The 22,867-nt window shown below is 45.1% G+C and overlaps 1 protein-coding gene across 1 annotated transcript; it reads left to right on the forward strand.

Annotated features, from left to right (window-relative positions):
- The first annotated feature begins 12,395 nt into the window (after positions 1–12,395).
- G0S2 (G0/G1 switch 2) lies at positions 12,396–12,707 on the forward strand. The gene has a single exon (XM_033918644.1). It carries the CDS (start codon positions 12,396–12,398, stop codon positions 12,705–12,707), a length of 312 nt encoding a protein of 103 aa, XP_033774535.1.
- The last annotated feature ends 10,160 nt before the right edge of the window (positions 12,708–22,867 follow it).

Raw genomic sequence — 22,867 nt, forward strand, 5'->3', positions numbered from 1 at the left:
CAGAACCTAGTCATTCATATCATATCTTAGCGTGGAATGCTTGAAAGGGCTCCAGACAAATGAATATTGAGGTTGCCTGGCCTGGGCCTTCAGTAGTCATCTGTGAACTGTTCATACTGTTGTATTTAACTGTTTTGTATTGCTGTTTTGGGGACAAGGCTGGGGTGGAACAGGGCATGACAGGCGTAATGGGGAGGGGCTGGGTGGAATTTTATGAGAGTTTAGCGCTCTGGGCCGCAGTAGAAACCTCTACCCCGGCTTAGTAAAAAGGGGGAGGGGGCAAGTTATCTGTGTCATGGAATAATGAAATCCCTGGATATGGCCAGACTCTTCTAAATTGTAAATCGCATTGAACTCCTTCTGGGGCACATTAGCGATCCCTAAATACTAAGGTAATGTAAATCTCATAGTGTCCAAAACTCCTGGGGCATATTCTCAGCCACTGAAACGAAAGGCCGTGATGAAAGAGGGGCTTTCACTTCAGTTAACTCTTTCTTTCCCGTTGTGTTTCCATTTAGTACGTGCTACACTGATTAAAAAAAAACCAGAAATGAGACTTCTGCCATTTTGTTTTGAAAAAACAAAATAAGCCAGTTGCATTGCATTTTTCATTCTGTTTCAAAATAAAGGCACCTCCCTCCTTGTAAAGCACGAGCCCCAGCCTCAAGGTTGACTTGTGCATCTTACGTGCATCCATTCATCGTCCAGGAACGTTCCAAGCCGTCTCCCCTTCAAATGAAACACAAACACTGCTTTGAAAAACTCTGGCAGCACCGTTTGGATGTGGCATTTCTTGTCCTGCGGTTATCAGGGGTGGCTGGTATGTTATCATATTAGAATTTCTTCTTGGACAGAGGGGAATGTAAGAAAACGTACTCTCCCAAAAAAGTGGTAGGGGGAGGGGGTTATGACGTGCTGCTTCGGAGATATCATGGAACTTGTCTTTATGAATGAACGGAATGCCAGCGAAATATGAAGATTATTATGTAGGCAAGAGGTTGACTTGCTTCAGACAGAGACGTCATCCCCATCGGGACGGAGGCACAATTTGTCACACTATATTATGAAACCTTAGCAAGACATGATGGAGTTTCCCGTTGAAATGTGCAGATTCTTACCCTAGTCCCACTTCCTCAGAGCCTAATAAGGAAACCGTTCCTATTTCTGTATTCATGAGTCAGCTCCGTGTGGCACGTGCCACAGGAACCCAGGAGCAAGCCTTCTCTGTGTCTAAAGTTGAACTTTAGTTCATTTTTTTAGGTTATCACTGCTTTGGGACATGTTTTTCTCTAATGGAAATTTGTGCCCTTGTCATTATCTTCAGGCTCACGCAGGACGATCTACGAGTGGCAGAGAGATGCACTTCCACCAAACAATTTTTACTCTTAAAATGCGCAGTTACAGGTTTTTAAAGATTATTATGTGACATTTGTTATTTAGGATTTCTCTTTATTCCTGATACCTTTCATGTACATGTTTTAATATTTTCTGTTGAGTATAATTACATTCCTGATATCTTAATTTTCTTATCTGCATTATTTGTCTATTCATTCACACACACACACAATGCCATCGAACCTTCGTTCTGAAAATTCCTTCAACAAGTTTAAAACACTCCTTAACCCTTTCAGGACCATAAGGATCGTAGGCCAATTTTTGTGGTTTTGACGACATTTTTATGGTAAAAAGGGCTTGCAGATGCCAAAAAATTGATTTTTTTTGTGAAATATCATTATTTTTATTTAAAAAATCAAACTTCTGGCTTATGGACAGTGTGGCAAGTGAATCTTCTCGTCAATCTGGCAACGACGCTAATGAATGAATGTCGGAACCAGTTTGTTTACATAAAGGCAGTATCATATGGAATCCGTACATATCAAATTTAGAACTGTAGACTATCCCAATCAAAATGTATAGGATTTTAAAGTTATGGGACAAATATGTCCCTTGGTCCTGAAAGGGTTAAGGCATTCCTCTTTAAAGACGCTTATCAAAACTCCAAACGAGAATGTGGTATAAAGAGACATAGTGGCGGTCTGGACGATCAAATGCCTGGACATATAAATAGATAATTTTCAGGGGGGGGGGGATATTTTAGACGTATTTTTTGAGAATGGACATTTTGCCGCTGCTGGCTTTGGCCAACTAGCGTCCTACGTCCAAAACGGACCTAGACGTTTCTTTTGATTATGCCTCTCCACATTTTGAGTGTCCCCTGATGAAGGTATACACATATGCCGAAACACGGATCCTTGTTGGAACAGTATAAAAAAAATAAAGGACTATACATTGTTTGGTGGAAGGCCATCTCTCTTACCTTTTTCCTTGGTCTATCAGTTTCAGTGTGAACATTAAAAAGCACACAGCTGGAATGGGGTATGATTTGGCATACTGGAATGGGGTGTTTCCAATTATGTGTGATCAGGATATCTGTTATTACCAGATGTACTCATTTCTTCTATTGCATATAACATTGTAAAACACCTTTTATATAATTATATGCCAGGCTAAACGTGTGTAATTCTGCCCAGTGACAAGGCACATGCAACATAGCTAGGCATTCCTGGAGGCGTAATGTGGGCGGGGCAGAGATGGACTTGTAATCTACGCGTGCATATTTTATAAAACACGTGACTCCTCGCACACATTTGCACCCACCTGAGAGTCCCTGGTTTCCAAGGACAGATTGTTTTGGGACAGCCATTTCTTCATTTCCTGCCAGAGTTGCAACAAACTGCCTCCTGCACATTGGCTTGGGCTGATGAAATACACTTTCCCCAAGGAGAGTCTCCCTGTTTCAAAGACACATAGGATATGATGGCCGATAAAGGCCATATGGCCCATCCATATCATCCACTATCTGTTCCTCCCCCAAGAGGTCCCACGTGCCTGCATCATGCTTTCTTGAATTCAGATACAGTTAGGGTTACCAGATTTTCCAAACGGAAAATCCAGACTCATGGCCCCGCCCCCAGGACCGCTCCGTTCTGACCGGCCATGCCCCGTTTCACCCCCAGGCCCGCTCCCATGCCCCACCCCCTCGACCTGCACAAGCAACGAGCGACATTGGATGGCATTCGCGCATGCGGTGGTGTGACGTGATGACATCACGTGCATGCACGTGACATCACCGCGTTGCATCCGAGCATGCGCCAATGCCATCCCGAAGTCGCTCGTTGCCAAAGTGCCGGGTTTTGAAAAGCTGTTTGGGAAAATCTGGATGTCTGGTAGCCCTAGATGCAGTCCTCATCTCCACCACCTCCACCAGGAGGTCGTTCCATGCATCCAAAACCCTTTCTGTGAAGAAGTATTTCCTTGAATTATTTTTCAGTCTCCCACCCTTCAGCTTCATCTTATGCCCTCTCATTCCAGAGCTTTCTTTCAGTTCAAAGAGACCTATCTCCTGGGCATTTATGCCCTAGAGATATTTAAATGTCTCAATCATATCTTCTCTCTCGTGTTTTCTTCCAAAATAAATACAGTAAAACCTTGGATTGCAAGTGACTTGGTTTGCAAGTGTTTTTGCAAGACAAGCAAAACATTTGATTAAATTTTAACTTGCTATACAAGCAATGTTTTGCAATACAAATACATAGAGTATACACACATCACAACTGAGCCGATGGTTCTTCTCTCTCTGACGCTGCAGGAGTGTAGTGACTGTTCTAAACAAGCAAAGCCTTGCAATATGAGTACATACAGTATTTTGTATTAAAGTTTTTGGGTTGTGGAACGAATCGTTTGAGTTTCCATTATTTCTTATTGGGAAATTTGTTTTGATATACGAGTGTTTTGGATTACAAGCATGTTTTCAGAATGAATTATGCTTGTAAACCAAGGTTTTACTGTCCAGGAATCCCCTGCGAATCTCGTAAAACCACGAATATGTTTTTTCATGGGGGAGCCTGAAGAGGGCAGCAGAAGAGCAGCCTGAGCGCTGCGAGTGCAGGAAATCACTCGCAGTTTGCTCCGACCGCCTCTTCCTGCACTAAGTCGGGCCTTATCCAATCAGGATAAGACCCGACTTCCTCTCACTGTTCCTATGGCACTGTGCACACTTTTAAGTGTTTGAGGCTTGCGCAGATGAGGACGGAGCTTAGGCATTGGTGGAATGAGGCATTATGACATCACAATCTGAGCTCTAGAATGTTGCTACTTATGATTTTAAAGTGTTTGAGGCTTGTGCGGATGAGAACGGAGCTTAGGCATTGGTGGAATGAGGCATTATGACATCACAATCTGAGCTCTAGAATGTTGCTACTTAGGATTTCAAAGCGTCTGAGGCTTGTGCAGATGAGGACGGAGCTCAGGCATTGGTGGAATGAGGCATTATGACATCACAATCTGAGCTCTAGAATGTTGCTACTTAGGATTTTCAAGCGTTTGAGGCTTGTGCAGATGAGGGCGGAGCTTAGGCATTGGTGGAATGAGGCATTATGACATCACAATCTGAGCTCTAGAATGTTGCCACTTAGGATGTTAAAGTGTTTGAGGCTTGTGCAGATGAGATCGGAGCTTAGGCATTATGACATCACAATCTGAGCTCTAGAATGTTGCTACTTAGGATTTTAAAGGGTGTGAGGCTTGTGCAGATGAGGACGGAGTTTGCAGGGATGTGGCAGGGGGCAAGGACTGAACTCAAGGGGATGGGACAGGGATGGAGATAGATCCCACAGGTAATCCTGCGCTAATCAGTTAGCATGCATTAATGTGGATGCACTAATTTGGTGCAGGAATGTCCACTCTCTGCCCCCCCCATGCCTCCCCCCGCCCCGCCACAAAACTTTTAAAAATTTTATCAGACAGATTAGTGTGCGCCAAAGCTTAGTAAAAGGACCTCGAAGTCACTGCAATGTTTTTCCCAGCTTTTGTATTATTTTACCTCCCCTCCTCCACCTCCATGTTTTCTTTGCTTTGATGATAGAATTTTGTGGCTTTATATCTTCTTTGACTTCATAGCTGAGTCCTTTCTGTTTATTAACCACATCTACAATCCTTGTGGAGTTTTCTGCATCCTTTTCCTAATAAGGTAACATTGTAATCCTTCTCCGATAGACTCACTGCTTTGTGCATCTGTTACAATATTTGTGCTATTTCCCTTCCCTACAATATTTCCCCCCAAATGCTTTACACATGGTCTCATGTTTCGTTTTCTGAGTCTCCTGAATTGGGAAGAAGGAGTGGGGTGAGGAGATGAAGGCAACAGCTGCAACTTCCTACGTGCAGGACGTGCCGGTGGCTGTCCCTTCAAGGGACGGCAGGTCTCAGGGCTGGAGAACCCCCCCCCCCCCCCCCCTCCCACTAACCTGACATGTTTCGATGGCTTTGTATTGTCTGTGAAGCTGTTTTAATTATGCATGGAAGATAACACAAAGCGGGATATAAGTCAATAGACCATAAATAATAATAAATTTATTCTTTTATACCGCCATTACCAAGAGTTCTAAGCGGTTTACACCATAAGAAACTGAACAGTCAGCGAAATACATTCATAGCATAAAAATAAAATCATACAAAAAGTTAAAAATGTGATTACATTCTTAAAAATACCCAATTAATCTCAAAAATGTCATTCAGAACAGAATTCTAGCCCGTCACAGACCTGATTAAAGTATCCAAACTAAAATTCATTCATTCCTCGTGTCTCATATTTTTGCCTCTCTGTCCTGAGAAATTCAGGAAAATGGAGAAATGTAGGGGAAAGGTCACCAGTATAAAAATGCACTAGAGGAACAATCCAGTCCTGAAGGATTTCCTGCCACTCTTTCCCCTCCCCCCCATCCCTGATTTAACCCTTTGGAATTGTGCCTCTCTCTCTCTCTCCCTCTCCTTTTCTCTCCCTCTCTCTCTCTTTCCCTCCCTCTTTTCCCTCTCCTTTTCTCTCTTTCTCCCTTTCTCTCCTTCTCTCCTCTCCCTCTCTCTTTCTCTCTCTCACCCTCCCTCTCTCTCCCTCTCCTTTTCTCTCTTTCTCCCTTTCTCTCCTTCTCTCTCCCTCTTTCTCTCTCTCCCCCTCCCTCTCTCTCTCTCCTTTCTCTCTCTCTCCCTTTCTCTCCTTCTCTCCCTTTCTGTCCTTCTCTCCCTTTCTGTCCTTCTCTCCCTCCCCCTCCCTCTCCTTTTCTCTCTCTCTCCCTTTCTCTCCCCCTCCCTCTCTCTCTTTCTCTCTCTCCCTCCCTCTCCTTTTCTCTCTCTCCCTCCCTCTCTCTCTTTCTCTCTCTCCCCCTCCCTCTCTCTCTCTTTTCCTGAGATTTCTATTGCAGCTTCAATTTCATCCCAGTCCCATAAGCTCATCACTAAGAGTGGGCGCATTTTAGAAACCCACATGCAAGAACTGTAGCCCAGGGGGCCTAACTGATAATTTGATTAGAGTATTAAAAAATACCTCATTTGTTTACAAATGAAAAAATCTATTTCAAAATCTTCTAGACCACCGTCCTAAGGGGTCATTTTGGGAGGGGGTTGTTATGGGAGGAAAATAGGCATGGAAGTGTTAACCAGTTACCCGCAAATTCTATACATGGTGCCTAAAATATCAGCGCCAACCAGCGTGGCGCTAAACATGATTTTGTTAAAATTACTCACCAAATATAGAATCTCACTTAGCATCTATGTGTGTCAGGAGCTGCCATTTACGCCAATAAAAACCAGGGGTCATTCCCCGTCACGTGGACCAATTTTGAAAATTCACTAGGGCCTCAAACAAAATCATGCAAATGTTTTGGTTGGATCTCTATTGGTTCAAGATTTACAGGCAGCCGAATACAGGTCATAGTGCTACAAAACAGCCATTTTGGCTAGGCCAGTGTGTCGAACTTTTCAAGCCACACATTGGCATAGTAAGGGGGAGGGCGGAATGCCCCGGATTCCATGCTGGCACCTCTCTGCCCCACCACGCCATCCATCCCCCCAATCCGTACCTCTGTCGATCTTCGCTAGCATGAGCAACTTCTGCCTGTTGCTCGCACCAGCCTGGATCCCCTCTGAATCACTTCCGGGTCACGGGGCCAGGAAGTGACATCAGATGGAAATCCAACGCTGATGCAAAGAGCATGCTGAGGAAAATCACTTACGCTGGCAAAGATTTAGAGGTATGGGGGGAGGGAGAGTGTGAGTGTGGGGTGGGAAGGAGCGGAGGGTGTATGTGGAAGGAGCAGGGGTGCAGAGAGGAGGGCGTGGAAGGGGTGCAGCACACATTTCTCGGGGCCGCAGCTGGAAGGCACCCAGAAATGCGCAGGCATCGATGGGATGACATCACGCGCATGTGTGACATCATCATGTTGACATCCACACATGCCACAGGCCTGGGTCGCCTATTACCGCCATTGGGCGTTGTTGCAGAAGGAGAGGTGAGGAGAAGGAGGAGAGACACAGGCACAGGCTGACTGACTACAGGTCATGCCTCTCCTCCTCACCAGCATCTCGCGACACACCTGGAATATGCCACAGCACACAGTTTGCGATACACTGGCCTATGGGCTGCAGCCCAATAAAACCTGTCAAGGGACTGAAATTTTTTGGATTAGTGCAACCCTTGGTACTAAGTTCCTGTGCAAAATTTGGTACCTAGCATGAGCTCAGCTCCCTTTTTATGGGCCAGCAAACTATCTGAAAAATATTACAGTAAGAAATTTAGGGCCTCCTTTGAGTCCTCATTACTCCTAACTTATATTTTCATTCAGGCCATAACTGGACCAGCGGTTATGGCCAATAATATACATCTAGGATTTGCGTTAGGAAGCTTTGCAGACCACGTGAAGTAAAGATATAATGACTTAAAGACATTATCGTCACTTTTTTAGACAGATTTTTCCCGTTTTAGGTGTTATGTTTTGCTTTTTCTTGTTTTGTGCTTAAAATAAGTTTGGCAACCTGTGGCTGGTGCCTTGCCTGGCTATCGGGAATGGACCCTACGCAGTGGGGCTGACAATTTGGCTGAATGGGCAGTGGCTCAGCCACCATTGACCAATGCAAGGTAATTAACGTGCCACAGTTTTGCAACAACCTTGATGAATAATTTATGAAAAATACATCTGAGCAAAGATGTGTCACAAGCTTGAAGCATGGTAAACGCAACAAGCTTAGCTGCATTTTAAAATGCTCATTTGCGTGTTACACAATAGGACGCCAAAGATGGCTCTCTCTAACTTACCCCTCTCACCCCCTTGTACTAAACCACGGTAGAGTTTTCCGTGGCCCGGAATTCTAAATGCTCTGACACTCATAAAATTCCTAGGAGCATCAGAGCAGCATTGGAGCATTTATCCCTCCGGGCCAGGGTCGTAGTGTATCCGCGCATTCAAATGGTGTATGTCTTTGGGCCCTTAATTCTGACCAAAGCAAGGCTGGGTCCAAGAAGAAACAGGGTGGCTTTTGCAGCAAAAAAAGATGCAATTTCAAATGGCATAAAAAGAAATGATAAACTTGCGCCCCCAAAAATGGTAAAAAATTAGCATTAAAAAAGTGACATCCCGTCTTTATGACATTATGGGCTCCTTTTACAAAGCCGCGTTAGCAGCTTTAGCGCACGTGGCTTTTAATCACGCGCTAACCCCTGCGCTAGCCGAAAAACTACCACCTGCTCAAGAGGAGGCGGTAGCAGCTAGCGCGGCCAGCGGTTTAGCGCGTGCTATTACACGTGTTAAACCACTAATGCGCCTTCGTAAAAGGAGACCTATGTCTTTGCTTCCAGTTGACGGCAGAGCCTCCTAATGCAAATCCTAGATGTATGTCACGGGCCATGACGACTGGTCCATTTATGGCTGACTCAAAATATAGGGCTCCTTTTACAAAGCTGCGCTAGTGGTTTTAGCGCGTGTTTAGCGGTGTAAAGAGCCTTAGCCAATAAGAAGAGGAGATGCAAATGTTAAGAGACTTAGCCAATAGGGAGAGGAAGAGATAGTGGATCTTGTGGATGGGCAAACTGGATGGGCCATTTGTCCTTTATCCGCTGTTATGTTTCTAAATGCAGCCTGTGTACCCTTGTATAAAACATTATCAAAGGCAAGCAGAGTCTATAACCTATAACCTGAATTTCAGCAGTATTTTCTACCAGGTAAATAACTAACATTCGCTTTTTATTTTTTTTTATCGCTGCTGCTGTTCTCGCCTTGAGCACACGTTGCTGATAAATTCAGTTAATAATACTGCAATACAGATTGCATCAGTTTGCAAGGGCCACCCAAAGCTTTTTGTTCTCTCCTTGAAACACGTGAGGAGAGTGCTGCGTGTAGTCTGTGTCCTCTGCTCAGAACTGGACTGTCCTCTCTGCCCAGAACTGGACGTACAGGCGGTACCAGGGAGAAAGGTGACTGGGTTCAACCCCAGAAGCTGATGCAACTTTAACTGAAAAGACTGTCCAAGGCAAACGTGCAGAACTTCCCCCCCATCTGCCAAAGGGAGGGCAGCAGGACTCCCAAACCGAATCGAGCTTTGGATTCTTGCCCAGAAATAGCTAAGAAGAAAAAAAAAACCCAACCAATTTTTAGATTGAATCAGGTTGGGCAGACTAGATGGACTATTCGGGTCTTTATCTGCTGTCATCTACTATGTTACTATGTAATCCCAGGGGGGAGTTTAATCAACTAAACACTGGTCATAGACATAGGGCTCCTTTTACTAAGGGCCTTAACGCGCAGAATATTGCACGCTAAATTGCTGCGCGTGCGAAACCTTAACGCCAGCATTGAGCTGGCGTTATTCTAGAAGCGTACTGTACGGTATAGCACGTGGTAATTTCGTGCGTGTGCTAAAAACACTAGCGCACCTTAGTAAAAGGAGCCCCTAATGGGAGAAACATTCAAATTATTGTCATATGTAGAAACATTACATTACATTACATTCGGGATTTCTATTCCGCCTGTGCCTTGCGGTTCTAGGCGGATTACAATAGAGAAGATATCTGGGCATTTCCAGTAGAATTACATTACAGGATAAGAGTAAGTTACAGGAACCGTAAAGAATTATGATACTTCAATTTCACGGAAGATAATACAGTGGTGCCTCGCATAAAGAACGCCTCGCACAGCGAACGCTGCACACAACGAACTTCATGTCATGATTCATACAACGAACTTCGTTTCACACAACGAAGTCGCCCGAGCTTCCACGATCGCTGCCGATGTATTGCATCCTTCCGCGCAGGCGCTGCAGGCAGTCGTTAGTCACTGCGCTTAACGCGTTTCACATAACGAACTTTTCGCATAACAAACTTGCTCCTGGAACGAATTAAGTTCGTTGTGTGAGGCACCACTGTACATATCACAGAAGATAATATAATAGAAACACTTCAATTACTTGGTTTGCCTTTCAAATATTTATTAAATGTTAAATTATTACAGTGCAAAAGATTCATAAAGAGAACAAGAAATGTATACACTTCTCCCTCCGTATTCGCTGTGATAGGGGATTAACAGAACCACAAATACAGAAAAACCGCAAATAACTTTTTTCATACGTTATTCACTGTTTTCTATTAAAAAAAACCATTGTGAATAGGGTGAAACCGCAAATAACATGGTGGGAGACCTGGCCAGTTCCTGAAGGAGAGGGAAAACACGGTGAACAAAGCGCCGGGAATGAGCGATTTCTCTACGCAAGCTGATGTAATTTTTTTGGGGGGGGAGGAACCAGCAAGCTAAAACCCGCAAATAATCAAAACCGCGATTGCTGAAACCGCGAATACGGAGAGAGAAGTGTACATGCTTATATGGAAAAGGTAATGTGTAAAACATAAAGAAAAAAAATGTTCTTGAATTATGAAAGAAAACCAGAGACTTCCGTTTTCTGAGTAATTTGGAGAGTTATAAGAAAGGTTGTCTTCCTATTTTTGGGACCTCAATGACTTTTTAATGGGGGCGGGACAGGGCTTATGAAATGTAACCACCCTGGACTTGCAATGAGGATGGGGGGGGCCCATCCTCATTGCAAGTCCAGGGTGGTTACATTTCAGGATGATTTGGAAAAGGGAGAATATGGTAGGGGAACCCCCCCCCCAACCCAAACGCCCATTAGGCATAGTTTGAAAACGAAACCATTAACATATACATAGTAGATGACGGCAGATAAAGACCCGAATGGTCCATCCAGTCTGCCCAATCTGATTCAATTTAAATTATTATTTTTTTTTTTTTCTTCTTAGCTATTTCTGGGCGAGAATCCAAAGCTTTACCCGGTACGAAATCTTCCCAGTTACATGAATTTGCAATGGGGAAAACCCTACTTCCATTTATAGAAAGAAACCTAGTAATGCACTAAAAAGGGGGGGTGATAACTGCATATAAGGCCACTCAAAGAGACCCTAATCTGCCCCGTTGTAATTCTGGGTGCAGAGGCCACCTCCCCTCCCCCACATTTAAGACTCAGTCTGAATTGACTCTTCTGGGCATCTGATCCGCAAGCAACATAGAACTGGGAGCCGGATCCAGTTTTCCATTGCTTCCCCCCCCCCCCAAGCCAACTAGTTTAAGGCAGCATCTGTACGTGCTCAGTGGCCCGTCTGCAATGGACAAAGCCCCCTCCCCTAAAGCAAGGTGGGGGCAGCGTGGGGCCGCCGTCTCAGCCTATGGCACGAAGCCCCCAAAGAGCTTAGGGGGAGCCTAGAGGGGAGGGGGGGGCGAGGAGTCCCACTGGATAGGAGGAAGCCAGAGCGGGCTGCGTGGTCACCGCGTGCTCGCCGCGTGCCCAACCCCCCTCCATGGTCGGGGGCGGGGCCGCCACGCCCCCTTCGCCTATTTATAAGCCAGGGCAGGCGCTGCTCAGTAGCACGTCTGAAGTTTGTTCGCCCTTAAGCGCGCATCTGCAGCGGCTAAGCCAGTAAAGGTAAGCGTAGCAGGACTGAGGATTTGCACGTACAGGGTTTAAAAAATTGGAACTCATGGAGAGGGATCAGAGAGTGGAAGGCAGGATGGGCAAAAAAAGAAAGTATTTATTGACTGTTTTAAAAATTGCAGCTTATGCTGTAATCTAGCTTTTGCAAAAAATGTGCATATTATGTATTTTGTCATGCAAAAAAATCGATGCTTTACCGGTATATTTGAGACCATGTACAGACAAGATGTCCTTTAGGAAACAACTAAGAACATACAGTATACGTTGTGAGAGCTTTTTACCAGGTAGCGATGTTTTAGATTTTGATAATCTCCTTTATTTAAGTTATATTAGTTATGTGGTAGTTTTAGCAAGTTAGAAGAGTTGAGAGGGTTAAGTAGGAAAAATGTTATTACTGATTGCGTGTATACGACTCTTATGTTTACATTGTAAGCCGCTTAGACTTTAAATGGTGAAGACATTTTTTAAAATAAAAAAAATACTTTAGTACTAGCTGAGTAAATGTGTTTCCCCCCCTTTTCTGCTTCCTTCAGGATAAATCCCTTTTGCGGAACCGACCGACTTTTTGCAGGATGGAAACCATACACGAACTCATCCCCTTTGCCAGAGAAATGCTGAGCCAGAAGCCCAACAGGAAGATGGTGAAGATGTACGTGGTGGGCAGCGTGCTGGCTTTCTTCGGGGTGGTCATCGGCTTGGTGGAGACTGTCTGCAGCCCCTTCGCCTCCTGGGAGAGCACGGAGGAGGAAGAGGAGAAAAAAACGTCCAGTCCAGAGCGGGAGCAGGAGGGGAAGCCCGCCAGGCAAGAGGAGCCGATCCGGGTAAAAAGCGAATTCCCAGCGACGGGTGCGAGAAGCTTGGCTACCCGGGGGCATGCTTCCTAGGAAGCGCTCTGGGCGCCCTGCCTCCCGAGTGAGAGACTGCTGAACTGTTCGCTGGCTGGAACAGACTGAGAGAAATCAGTGGATATGTCTGTATATATGAACTTGGACTAGACAGAAATGGGTCTAATTATTGCTGCTGTGCAGTAGAGACATTATAGGTGCATTTTTTGGTTTAAAAATGTGCCCTTTCTGGTACAATAATATGTATAATGCAACATCTTATAAAAATGTGTGTTTTTTTATTATTATTACAAATACATATATTTTGCATCCAAATAAATATTTTATTTAGTATGCACTGCTTGCTTTTCTATATCTGTCAGGCTGATGCAGAGTATTGAGCAGGTTTAAATGCCGGTGGTTTTCGCTAGATCAAAGGGCAGCTGACACATAAGTGTGCCAAGGGTGAAGTGCAGTGGTGACAGCCTGGATAAATTGTTTTACCTGTCTTGTGTCCCCCTAGTGGAGGTCTTAGAATTCAGCAGAAAACGGGAACAAGTTCTTTTCCTCTAAAGCAGAGCAGGTCAGGAGGACCCGCAAGGCTTTGGATTCACAAACACCTGCTGTGTGATAGATTACAAAACCCGCAAAGCAGGCCTTTGACAGGGAATGAATTGCAACCAAATTGCTGGGCACAATCGGGTTTTCGTGAGGCTTTAAGTTCAGACTAGAGATCAAGGGTGTGCACAGAAAAAAAAACCTTCAAGATCTTATTTGGCTGATTAGTTTGTTTTGAGGGGGTGGGTGGAGACACGGGTTGGTTCAGAAATTCATATGCAAAGTGCTTTAACATTCTTAAATCAACTTTGCATGCGTTAGCTCTGAAATTTTCTGCACAAACTCAATTCAGTGCATGTTCTTTACTTGGATAAGTTGCTAAACAGGAACTGGACTTATAATATTTTATGGGTCTTTGGGCTATGAGCGGTAAGGTACAATAAAGCCACCCTGAGCTGAGGATGGCTCCTTCCTGGTCAGCATCCTGCCTCACCACAGTCCGAGAAGACAAGGCCACAACAGCAGGATTAACCCTCCCCACCCCCACCCACCATTAAAAGAAAATTGTCTCCAAGTAGGATTCCTATCTACTCCAGGTCATTTTGCCTGTCCTGGTTTTTACCCTTATTACATATAAGCACTTGATAGCTCAAGACTTGGGAGTTCCCAAACCTGTCCTGGAGGAACCCCCAGCTAGTCGGGGATTTCAGGATATCTACAATGAATATGCATGAGATAGATTTGCATATAGTGACTCCTTTGTGTGCAAATCAATTTCATGAATATTCACTGGATATCCTGAAAACCTGACTGACTGGGGTTTCCCTAGGACAGGTTTGGGAATCACTAGCCTCAAGTTCTCTAAAATTAGGGGACTGAAAATCTGTAGATAGAAAAGGGCAACACCAGGACTGGTTCACCTTGTCCCTGGTGACATGGAGTTATTTGGTAACTCTCAAAACAGTTAAGAATCCTCTACTCCAATGTTTCCCAAGTTGGTCCTGGAGTACCCCCTTGCCAGTATGGTTTACACTTGCAGGGGTGTCAAAGTCCCTCCTCGAGGGCCGCAATCCAATCGGGTTTACAGGATTTCCTCAATGAATATGCATGAGATCTATTAGCATAAATGAAAGCAGTGCATGCAAATAGATCTCATGCATATTCATTGGGGAAATCCTGAAAACCCGACTAGATTGCGGCCCTCGAGAAAGGACTTTGACACCCCTGGTTTACAAGATATCTGCAATGAAATATGCATGAAATAAATTTGCATAAATTAGAAGCAGTAAATGCAAATCAATTTCATGCATATTCATTGCAGATATCCTAAAAATCTGACTGGCAAGAGAGTACTCTAGGACTGACTTGGGAAACACTGCTCTAGTCCAGTGCATCTTGAATCCAGTCCTTGGAGCACACCAGCCAGTTAGGGTTTTTAGAATATCCACAAAAAAATTGAAAAACAAATCACTCATGAATCTTCATTGTGAATATTCAGAAAACCCAACTGGTTCGGAATGCCCTGAAGATTGGATTGAAAGTCACTTTTCTAGCCAGTCAAGATATCATCACTAACTGTACATAAATTAATTTGCAGAGAAAAGGGTCTGGTCCAGGGGCAAGCAATTCCGGTCCTCAAGAGCCACAGGCAGGTCAGGTTTTCAGGATATACACAATAAATATGCATGAGATAGATTTGCATCTCAAGGAGACGTTGCATGCAAATTCATCTCATACATATTCATTGTGGATAACCTGGAAACCTCCCTGTGGCTCTCGAGGACAGGAATTGCCTACCCCTTGTCTAGACCAGTGGTCCCCAACTCTGTCCTGGAGGACCACTAGCCAGTCGGGTTTTCAAGATAACCCTAATGAATATGCATGAGCAAGATTTGCCTATAGAGTAGGTAGTAGGCATGCACATTTCTCTCATGCATATTCAATAGGGATATCTTGAAAACCCGACTGGCTGGGGCTCCTCCAAGACAAGTTTAAGAACCACTGGTCTAGAACTTGGTTAGGGTGTGCAAATAGATTTTATTCATAATGGGGATAGCAGTGAAAACAAGGAGCAGACCAGACACCCCAAACACACTGACCAGCAAAGCAAATGATGAGAGGCCAAAGCAGAACAGACAAGGAGCAGACCGGACCCCCCTGTGTTGAAGACAAGCTTTGAATATCTTGCTTCCTTTGTGGGTCCCCGAACTTAGACAACTCAGTGATCCTTTTTTCTTGCTGTACTTGCTAGGGCTCCAAGACATCCGGGTTTACCCGGACATGTCTTCTTTTGCCCGGCTTTTGAAAAGCTGTTGAGATCGGGGCCAAGTCTGGAGTGCATCTGCACATGCGTGGATGCGACGTGGTAATGTCACCCAAGTGTGCATGTGTGTGACATCATCACGCATCTGTGCATATGCACTCCAGACTCGGCTGGAGTACGGAATGGGGTGGGGGCTGGGGACAGAATGGAGTGGGCCCAGGGCAGGGCCACACATCCTCTTTTTTCCAGATGCTAAATCTGGTAACCCTAGTACTCGCAGACCAGACACATCAAGCGATTCAGAATGAGATTATGTATTGAAGAATAGGCAATTAAAACCTGCCTGACATGGCCATATTTCACTTTAAAATAGGCTGTCAAGGGCTAAGAACCAGAGGGAAACAAGAATACATCCCTCTGAAAAGGCCGTGAACCAATGGTCCAGCAGTGTGTTCAAGCTCCATTTAGAGAGAAGTGTTCTTAATTGTTGCTCTCTGGTTCTTAGCCCCTGACAGCCTATTTTTAAGTGAAACGTGGCCATGTCAGGCAGGTTTTAATTGCCTATCCACCAATAAATAATCTGGTTCTCAATTGTTTGGTGTGTCTGGTCTATAGCAAGAAAATTGGGTCACTGAGATGTCTAAGCCCAGGGATGCACAACGGAAATTAGATATTCAAAGCTTGAATTCAACATAGGGGTGTCCGGTCTGCTCCCTGTCTGTTCCCCTATCACTGCGAATGCGGAGGGGGAAGTGTAAACCATATCACTGAATCCTAGTTGAAAATTGTGCTATGAAAGGCATGGTATGGTATGGGGACGGGAACGGTGATGAATTTTGTCACCGTGTCATCCTCTAGTGTCAAAGTGCTTCCCTCTATCCCCCTCCCCCATTTGACAAATGCCTATTTTGAATATGAGCATTTGGGTCCACTGTTTTAGGGCTTATCCGAGAGATGGGGAGGGGGGGTCAGTGTAATTCCAGGCCTTCCAAGTTCGTCACTCAGGGCTCTGATTTCAGAGAAGGCTTCTCCTTAGCAAGTACAGAACATGGCTCCTGTGAAGACGGGTTCCCTGTGCTCGCCTTGCAGTATGTTTCTCAAAGTGCTGTGGAAAAGTACGCTTTCTCTGAGCATGCCAGCATTCCGGTGTCCTTATCCGGTCCAATATGTAAACAAGCTGAGGCTAAAGAGAGAGTATTTATAACATTTTCAGGGTAAAACCAAGAGGATGGACCTTCTTTACTCTGCCAAAAACAAGAGTAGTTTAAGAGTACAGTATAATCTCGTTATAACGGACTCGCTTATAATGGAACCTCGCCTATAGCGGACAAGATCTGCTGGTCCCGGCCGTGCGCCATTATAAACATACAGAAAATCATCACATATAGCAGACTCGCATATAACGGACTTTCAGATATAACGGACAACCGATTTGGTCCCCAGAGCCGCTTTTAGCTGTAGTTTTCTTTGGCTATAAATGACATGCAGGCTCCACCTACATGGCGCGTAGCGTACCGGTGATATAGTATCAAAATGCAGCCCAGAATAAAATAAAATATTATTTTTCTTTCCCATACAGTATGACATAATGCTTTAGAACACAGTTCTTCAACCGCCGGTGCCGGTCCGCAGGAAATTTTTGCCGGTCCGCACAGGACCGGCAAGATTGACTCATTTGAACTTCTGCAAGATCAGCATCGGAAGCATGCGCTGGGCCGGAGAGATCTTGGGAAGCCTCCGACAGTGGCTTTCTCCCCTCTCTGCAGCTCTCCTTTACTTCCCAGCGCAGCGATTCACGAAGGCAGCCTCGGGGCTTTTGCTGAGTCGCGGCTGCCTCTGATGATGCAACTTTCTCTTTCCTCAGAGGCGGCGCGACCCAACAAAGGACCCGAGGCTGCCTTCGTGAATCGCTGCGCTGGGAAGTAAGAAGAGCTGCTGGGAAGGGAGAAAACCACTATCAGAGTCTGGGAAGCTGCTGGGCAGGGGAAAAAAGGGACAGCTGCTACTGGAAAGGGAGAAGGAGAGATGCTTCTGGGAGGGGAGGAGGGAAAGGAGTCTGGGAAGCTGCTGGGCCAGGAAAAAAAAGGGACAGCTGCTACTGGAGAGGGAGAGGGAGAAGGAGAGATGCATCTGGGAGGGGAGGAGGGAAAGGAATCTGGGAAGCTGCTGGGCCAGGAAAAAAAAGGACAGCTGCTACTGGAGAGGGAGAAGGAGAGATGCTACTGGGAGGGGAGGAGGGAAAGGAATCTGGGAAGCTGCTGGGCAAGGAAAAAAAAGGGACAGCTGCTACTGGAGAGGGAGAAGGAGAGATGCTTCTGGGAGGGGAGGAGGGAAAGGAATCTGGGAAGCTGCTGGGCAAGGAAAAAAAAGGGACATCTGCTACTGGAGAGGGAGAAGGAGAGATGCTTCTGGGAGGGGAGGAGGGAAAGGAATCTGGGAAGCTGCTGGGCAAGGAAAAAAAAGGGACAGCTGCTACTGGAGAGGGAGAAGAAGGAGAGATGCTTCTGGGAGGGGAGGAGGGAAAGGAATCTGGGAAGCTGCTGGGCTAGGAAAAAAAGGGACAGCTGCTACTGGAGAGGGAGAAGGAGAGATGCTTCTGGGAGGGGAGGAGGGAAAGGAATCTGGGAAGCTGCTGGGCAAGATAAAAAAAGGGACAGCTGCTACTGGAGAGGGAGAAGAAGAAGGAGAGATGCTTCTGGGAGGGGAGGAGGGAAAGGAATCTGGGAAGCTGCTGGGCAAGGAAAAAAAGGGACAGCTGCTACTGGAGAGGGAGAAGGAGAGATGCTTCTGGGAGGGGAGGAGGGAAAGGAATCTGGGAAGCTGCTGGGCAAGGAAAAAAAAGGGACAGCTGCTACTGGAGAGGGAGATGGAGAGATGCTGCTGGGAGGGGAGGAAGGGAAGAGAGTTACTGCTGGACAGGAGGAGGAGGGAAGGGAGAATGGAAAAAGGAAGGAAACAGCTGGCATAGAGATTAGAGGAGGGGAAGGGGAGACACAGGCATGAGAAAGTAGAGAGATTGATGATAGGAAGGGGTCAGCAGAAAAATAAGCAGAGGGACAACGATGATAGATCTGGTGTAGGAGAGATAAAAATGAAGAGAGCAGTGAAGCTGGAATGAATCATGTAAAAAGGAGAGAGGGGCACAAGCTGGATGGAAAGGGGAGAGGGACATAGAAAGAAGACATACCATATGGAAGGGGGAGAGGACAGACAGTGGATGAAAGGGGCAGATGCTGGATTGAAGAGACAGAGAGGGCATACGCTGGAAGGAAGAGAGTGAAAAAAAGATTGAAAGCAAAAACCAGAGACGACAAAAGGTAGAAAAAAATAATTTTATTTCTATTTTGTGATTAGAATATACAGTATCAGATTTGAAATATATATCCTGCTAGAGCTGGTGTTAGACATAACTGGGGACTGCAAAACCCAGGCAGTGCTTCTTTAGCTTCCAGCTGGCTTAGGGCGCTCTCTGACCAGGGGGCAGTTGCCCTAGTTGCACTCCCCTAAAACTATTCCTGTCATGTGTTACTTCAGTATTCTGTTAGCATGATATTTCTGTGTAGCATTCTATAATAATTTGGCTTGTTCAGTTTTCTTGATAGTAGAGGGGATATATGTGAAGGGAGGGGAGACAGGGGTTTTGTTGATCCTTGCTCTGAATTATTTGTATTTATAAAATGACAATTCTACAGAATATTGTTTCTTTTTATACTTTAATAAAATACATTCAATATAAAATCATAACTGAGGCTTGTGTGGATGGGATCAGATGATTTGTGGGGACTGAGCTCGCGGAGATGGGGCGGAAACGGGGTTTTTAGTAGTTTGCCGGTCCACAAAATAATTCTTTTTTTTCTGCCGGTCCACGGGTGTAAAAAGGTTGAAGAACACTGCTTTAGAACATCTTTTCGCGTTCTGGTTTTGCAATCGTTTCGTGCCATACCAATGTTTTGCTGAGTTTTGTTTTTGATGTTGCTCATATGTTTGTGCAGTGACTGTTGTTCATTGATTGAATATTGTTTCAAGTTGACCTAAATAAAGTTTTTACAAAATGCAACTCTGGCTATAACAGACTCTGGATATAACGGACCGTTTTTCCAGGTCCCTTGAAGTCCGTAATAACAAGATTATACTGTAGCACATAAATTGTTACAATTGTACCAAAGACACCAGAGGAGTAGGATGGAGCGTTTCCAGAATAAGGAAAGTGCTCAGGCTAGCAGACAGGAGATCTTCACTGTTTTTACCTCTTTCTCTGGCTAGTTGCAGATGCACTAAACAGGATTGGTAAGACCGCGTGGGTCCGCTCCGCTCCGATTTTTGTTCAATTCTAAAAGAACTGTTGATGCACTAGAAATTTCACACGCAAATGATTCACGCGGAGGTTCGTCGTAATCCCCGTCTCTCCCATCCGTTTGTTCGCTGTGAGAGCAACTCTGACACTTGCGCAGGGCTGGCAGGGGAAGCATGGAGAGGGCGGCTTTTTTCTCTTTTTTATGTTGTAATGGGGCAGATATTGTGCATGTGTGACACGCACAGCATCTGTGTCCATTTAAAAAAAAAAAAAAAAGGGTTGAACTATGGTTAGACAGGTAAGCAACTGGTCTCGACCTGTCGCATTTTTGGGATCACTAAAACCCCTGGGCTTTTGGTTTTTTTTGTGCATAGCCAAGTGATATTAGTGCATCAGTCACTTGGCTAGTTTGCGTGGGGTTTTAGCTAGTTTGCATAGCTGGATCGGAAAATGGGCAATCGAGGGGAAAAATACGCGGTGAACCATTTTGTGCATCGGGTCGGCAAATGTGATCGTCGCTAAAGCGATCAAAACTGGTTTAACGACAATCGCTGACTTTAATGCATCTGGGCCTAGATCTACAGGCAGTGAATTAACTCCAGAAAACGCACGTCCCAAGAAAGATTCAAATCCATGAAAATCTCAGAGTCTACTATCTCTCCGATACAAAAACTTTGTTTTCTTAAACGAACTATGACAGAAAAGAAAGAAGAGGAAGAACAAGCACAGTTAGGAATTTCAGAGGTACTGGAATCTTCTGAAATTGAAACTCTGGGTTTTGCTACATTGATACTTTCCTTCGTTTTGCTTCAAGACAAGGACATGATCTTGAAATCATACTTTAACTTAAAACAGATTTTTCTATTTGGGTGAAAAAGTTTATATTTTCCCGGATGTTTCAAGATGGACTCAAATCCAAAGGAAGGAATTCTTGCAATATAGGTCTAAAGTTATTTCCTTGGGAGCCTCCTTTCAGTTGAGGTTTCCCTGTAAATGTTTAATTAATTACCTACAAAATAAGTATATTTTCTTTGACCCAGAACAGCTGCATTTTTTCTTAGAAGGAAAAGGGATTTCTGATGCTACTTAGGAAAGTACAGGATAACTAAACTAAACCTGAAGTTTGCATACCGCATCATCTCCATGAAGATAGAGCTCAGTAGGGTTTACAGGTAAATTCAATAAATGAGGGAAGGACATAATAAGAAATTAGAGGTTATGAAGAGGATCGCTAGCTTTACATTTTCAATAGTTAGCTTTACGTTTTGGAGAAAAGCCAGGTTTTCAGATGCTTTCGGAATAATTGGGATGAGCCTAGGTTCCGCAGCGGGGCAGGGAGGTTATTCCAAATCTCAGTGAATTTGAAGAAAAGGGATTTCCCTAATTTCCCTGCATACATGACGCCTTTTAACGAGGGGAAAGATAGTTTGAGTATGTGGGCGGATCTGGTAGTGTCAGGTCTCAAAGAATTCCAGGATAGTGGGATTATGGGAGGAAGAATGCCATGTAGGATCTTGAATATTAGGCAGGTACATTTAAAAGTGAATCCTAGAAATCACCGGAAGCCAGTGAAGTTTTGACAGAAGCGGGGAAACATAATTAAATTTGCTTTTTTGCGAAGATCAACCTAGCCGCAGCGTTCTGGATCCGCTGAAGTCTTTGAAGATTTTTCTTGGTTAGACTTAGACACGGACACGGACACGGCTGCTGTCAGCTCCCATCTGCTTTTTAAAGTTGAAGGAATTTACAAAAGACAAAACTGGTATTTAAATCCCAGAAGCTGGCATAACATTGTCTCAACCAACCCCTTCTACACTGACCCAGGCCTGGTAAAAAATGTTATGCACTGTGGGCCTGATTTTATAAACGGTGCCTTACCATGACTAACTTTTAAGCACTGGTCTAGACAGTTGTCACTCAACTGCTAGGCATGCTTTATAGAATCATGGGAGTGGTCTTTGGTAGCTGGACAATTGGAGTCTTAGGCCACTCCCAGTGCATCCCAGAATGGACTGGGAAAGATGTCTGTCTGGTTGGCCCAGGTGGGAGGAGCCTTAGGCGACTAGGCCAATCATAGCCTTAGGCCCCTCCCAGAATGCACCAGGAAGGGGAAGGCCTGCCATTTTGGAAGAGGCAGGCCTGCCACCAGGAGGGAGTGGGCATCCCTCTTGCCAGCCATCTCCTAAAGGTATGGGAAGGGGTGTTTGGGAGGTATCAGGGGGGGATGTTAGGGTGTCAGGGAGTGTTGGGTGAGTGTTGGGTATTCGGGGGCTCGATGGGGCTGGCAGCAGGAGGGAGTGGGCATCTCTCCTTCCAATTGGATGTGTGTGGGTGGTGTCAGGGGTTTGAGGGATCAACGGGGTTGGCTGCAGGAGTGAGTGGGAATCCCTTTTGCTGCGGACAGTGTCAGGGGTTCGAGGTGGCGGCGGGAGGGAGTGGGCATTCCTCCTTCTATTGACACTGTCGGATGGGGGGATCAGGGGTGCCGGCTGACTTTGGGGGGGGGGGGGGGACAGGTTCCCTGCTGAAACCGCTCAGCTGATGGCAACAGGGAGATTTCTTTGTAGTGATCATCTTAGTGAACACATCTATTTGAAATGTTGGCCTACGTTTCAGGGGCCTATCAAGGACCTAGGGCAACACCTAGAGCTGCTTAAGTTCGCCCAAGGCCACTTCCGGGCAAAACCACCCTCAGCCTTGTACAAGCTTAAGCATGTCTAGACACCTCCTTGCAACCGCAACTGCCTTGGTTAGTTTTTTTTTTTTTTCAGAACCATGCGTCTCGATTGGCTGGTTAGACAGTGATAGGAAGCCTACCGCTGCCTACAATCGGAACACCGTTTATAGAATTTGTCCCTTTGTGCATGTATTAATGATTTATGCCCCGCTTAGAACTGTGGGAAAATGTGGACTATAAATATTTTAATTAAATAAATAAATTACTGCAAATGACTAAGCTAAGGGAGCTGCCACCCTCTGGTGGCCCATTTTATACTCTCTGTAATGAAAATGTTTCAAGTCCTCAAAACTGAAGTAAGAAATGAAGCCAATTTTTCCTATGTATCTTCTCGTGTTGCAGAAAATATACTGGGGATGACTCAGGGA

Source organism: Geotrypetes seraphini, chromosome 13, assembly GCF_902459505.1.
Source record: "Geotrypetes seraphini chromosome 13, aGeoSer1.1, whole genome shotgun sequence".
Lineage (NCBI taxonomy): Eukaryota > Metazoa > Chordata > Amphibia > Gymnophiona > Dermophiidae > Geotrypetes > Geotrypetes seraphini.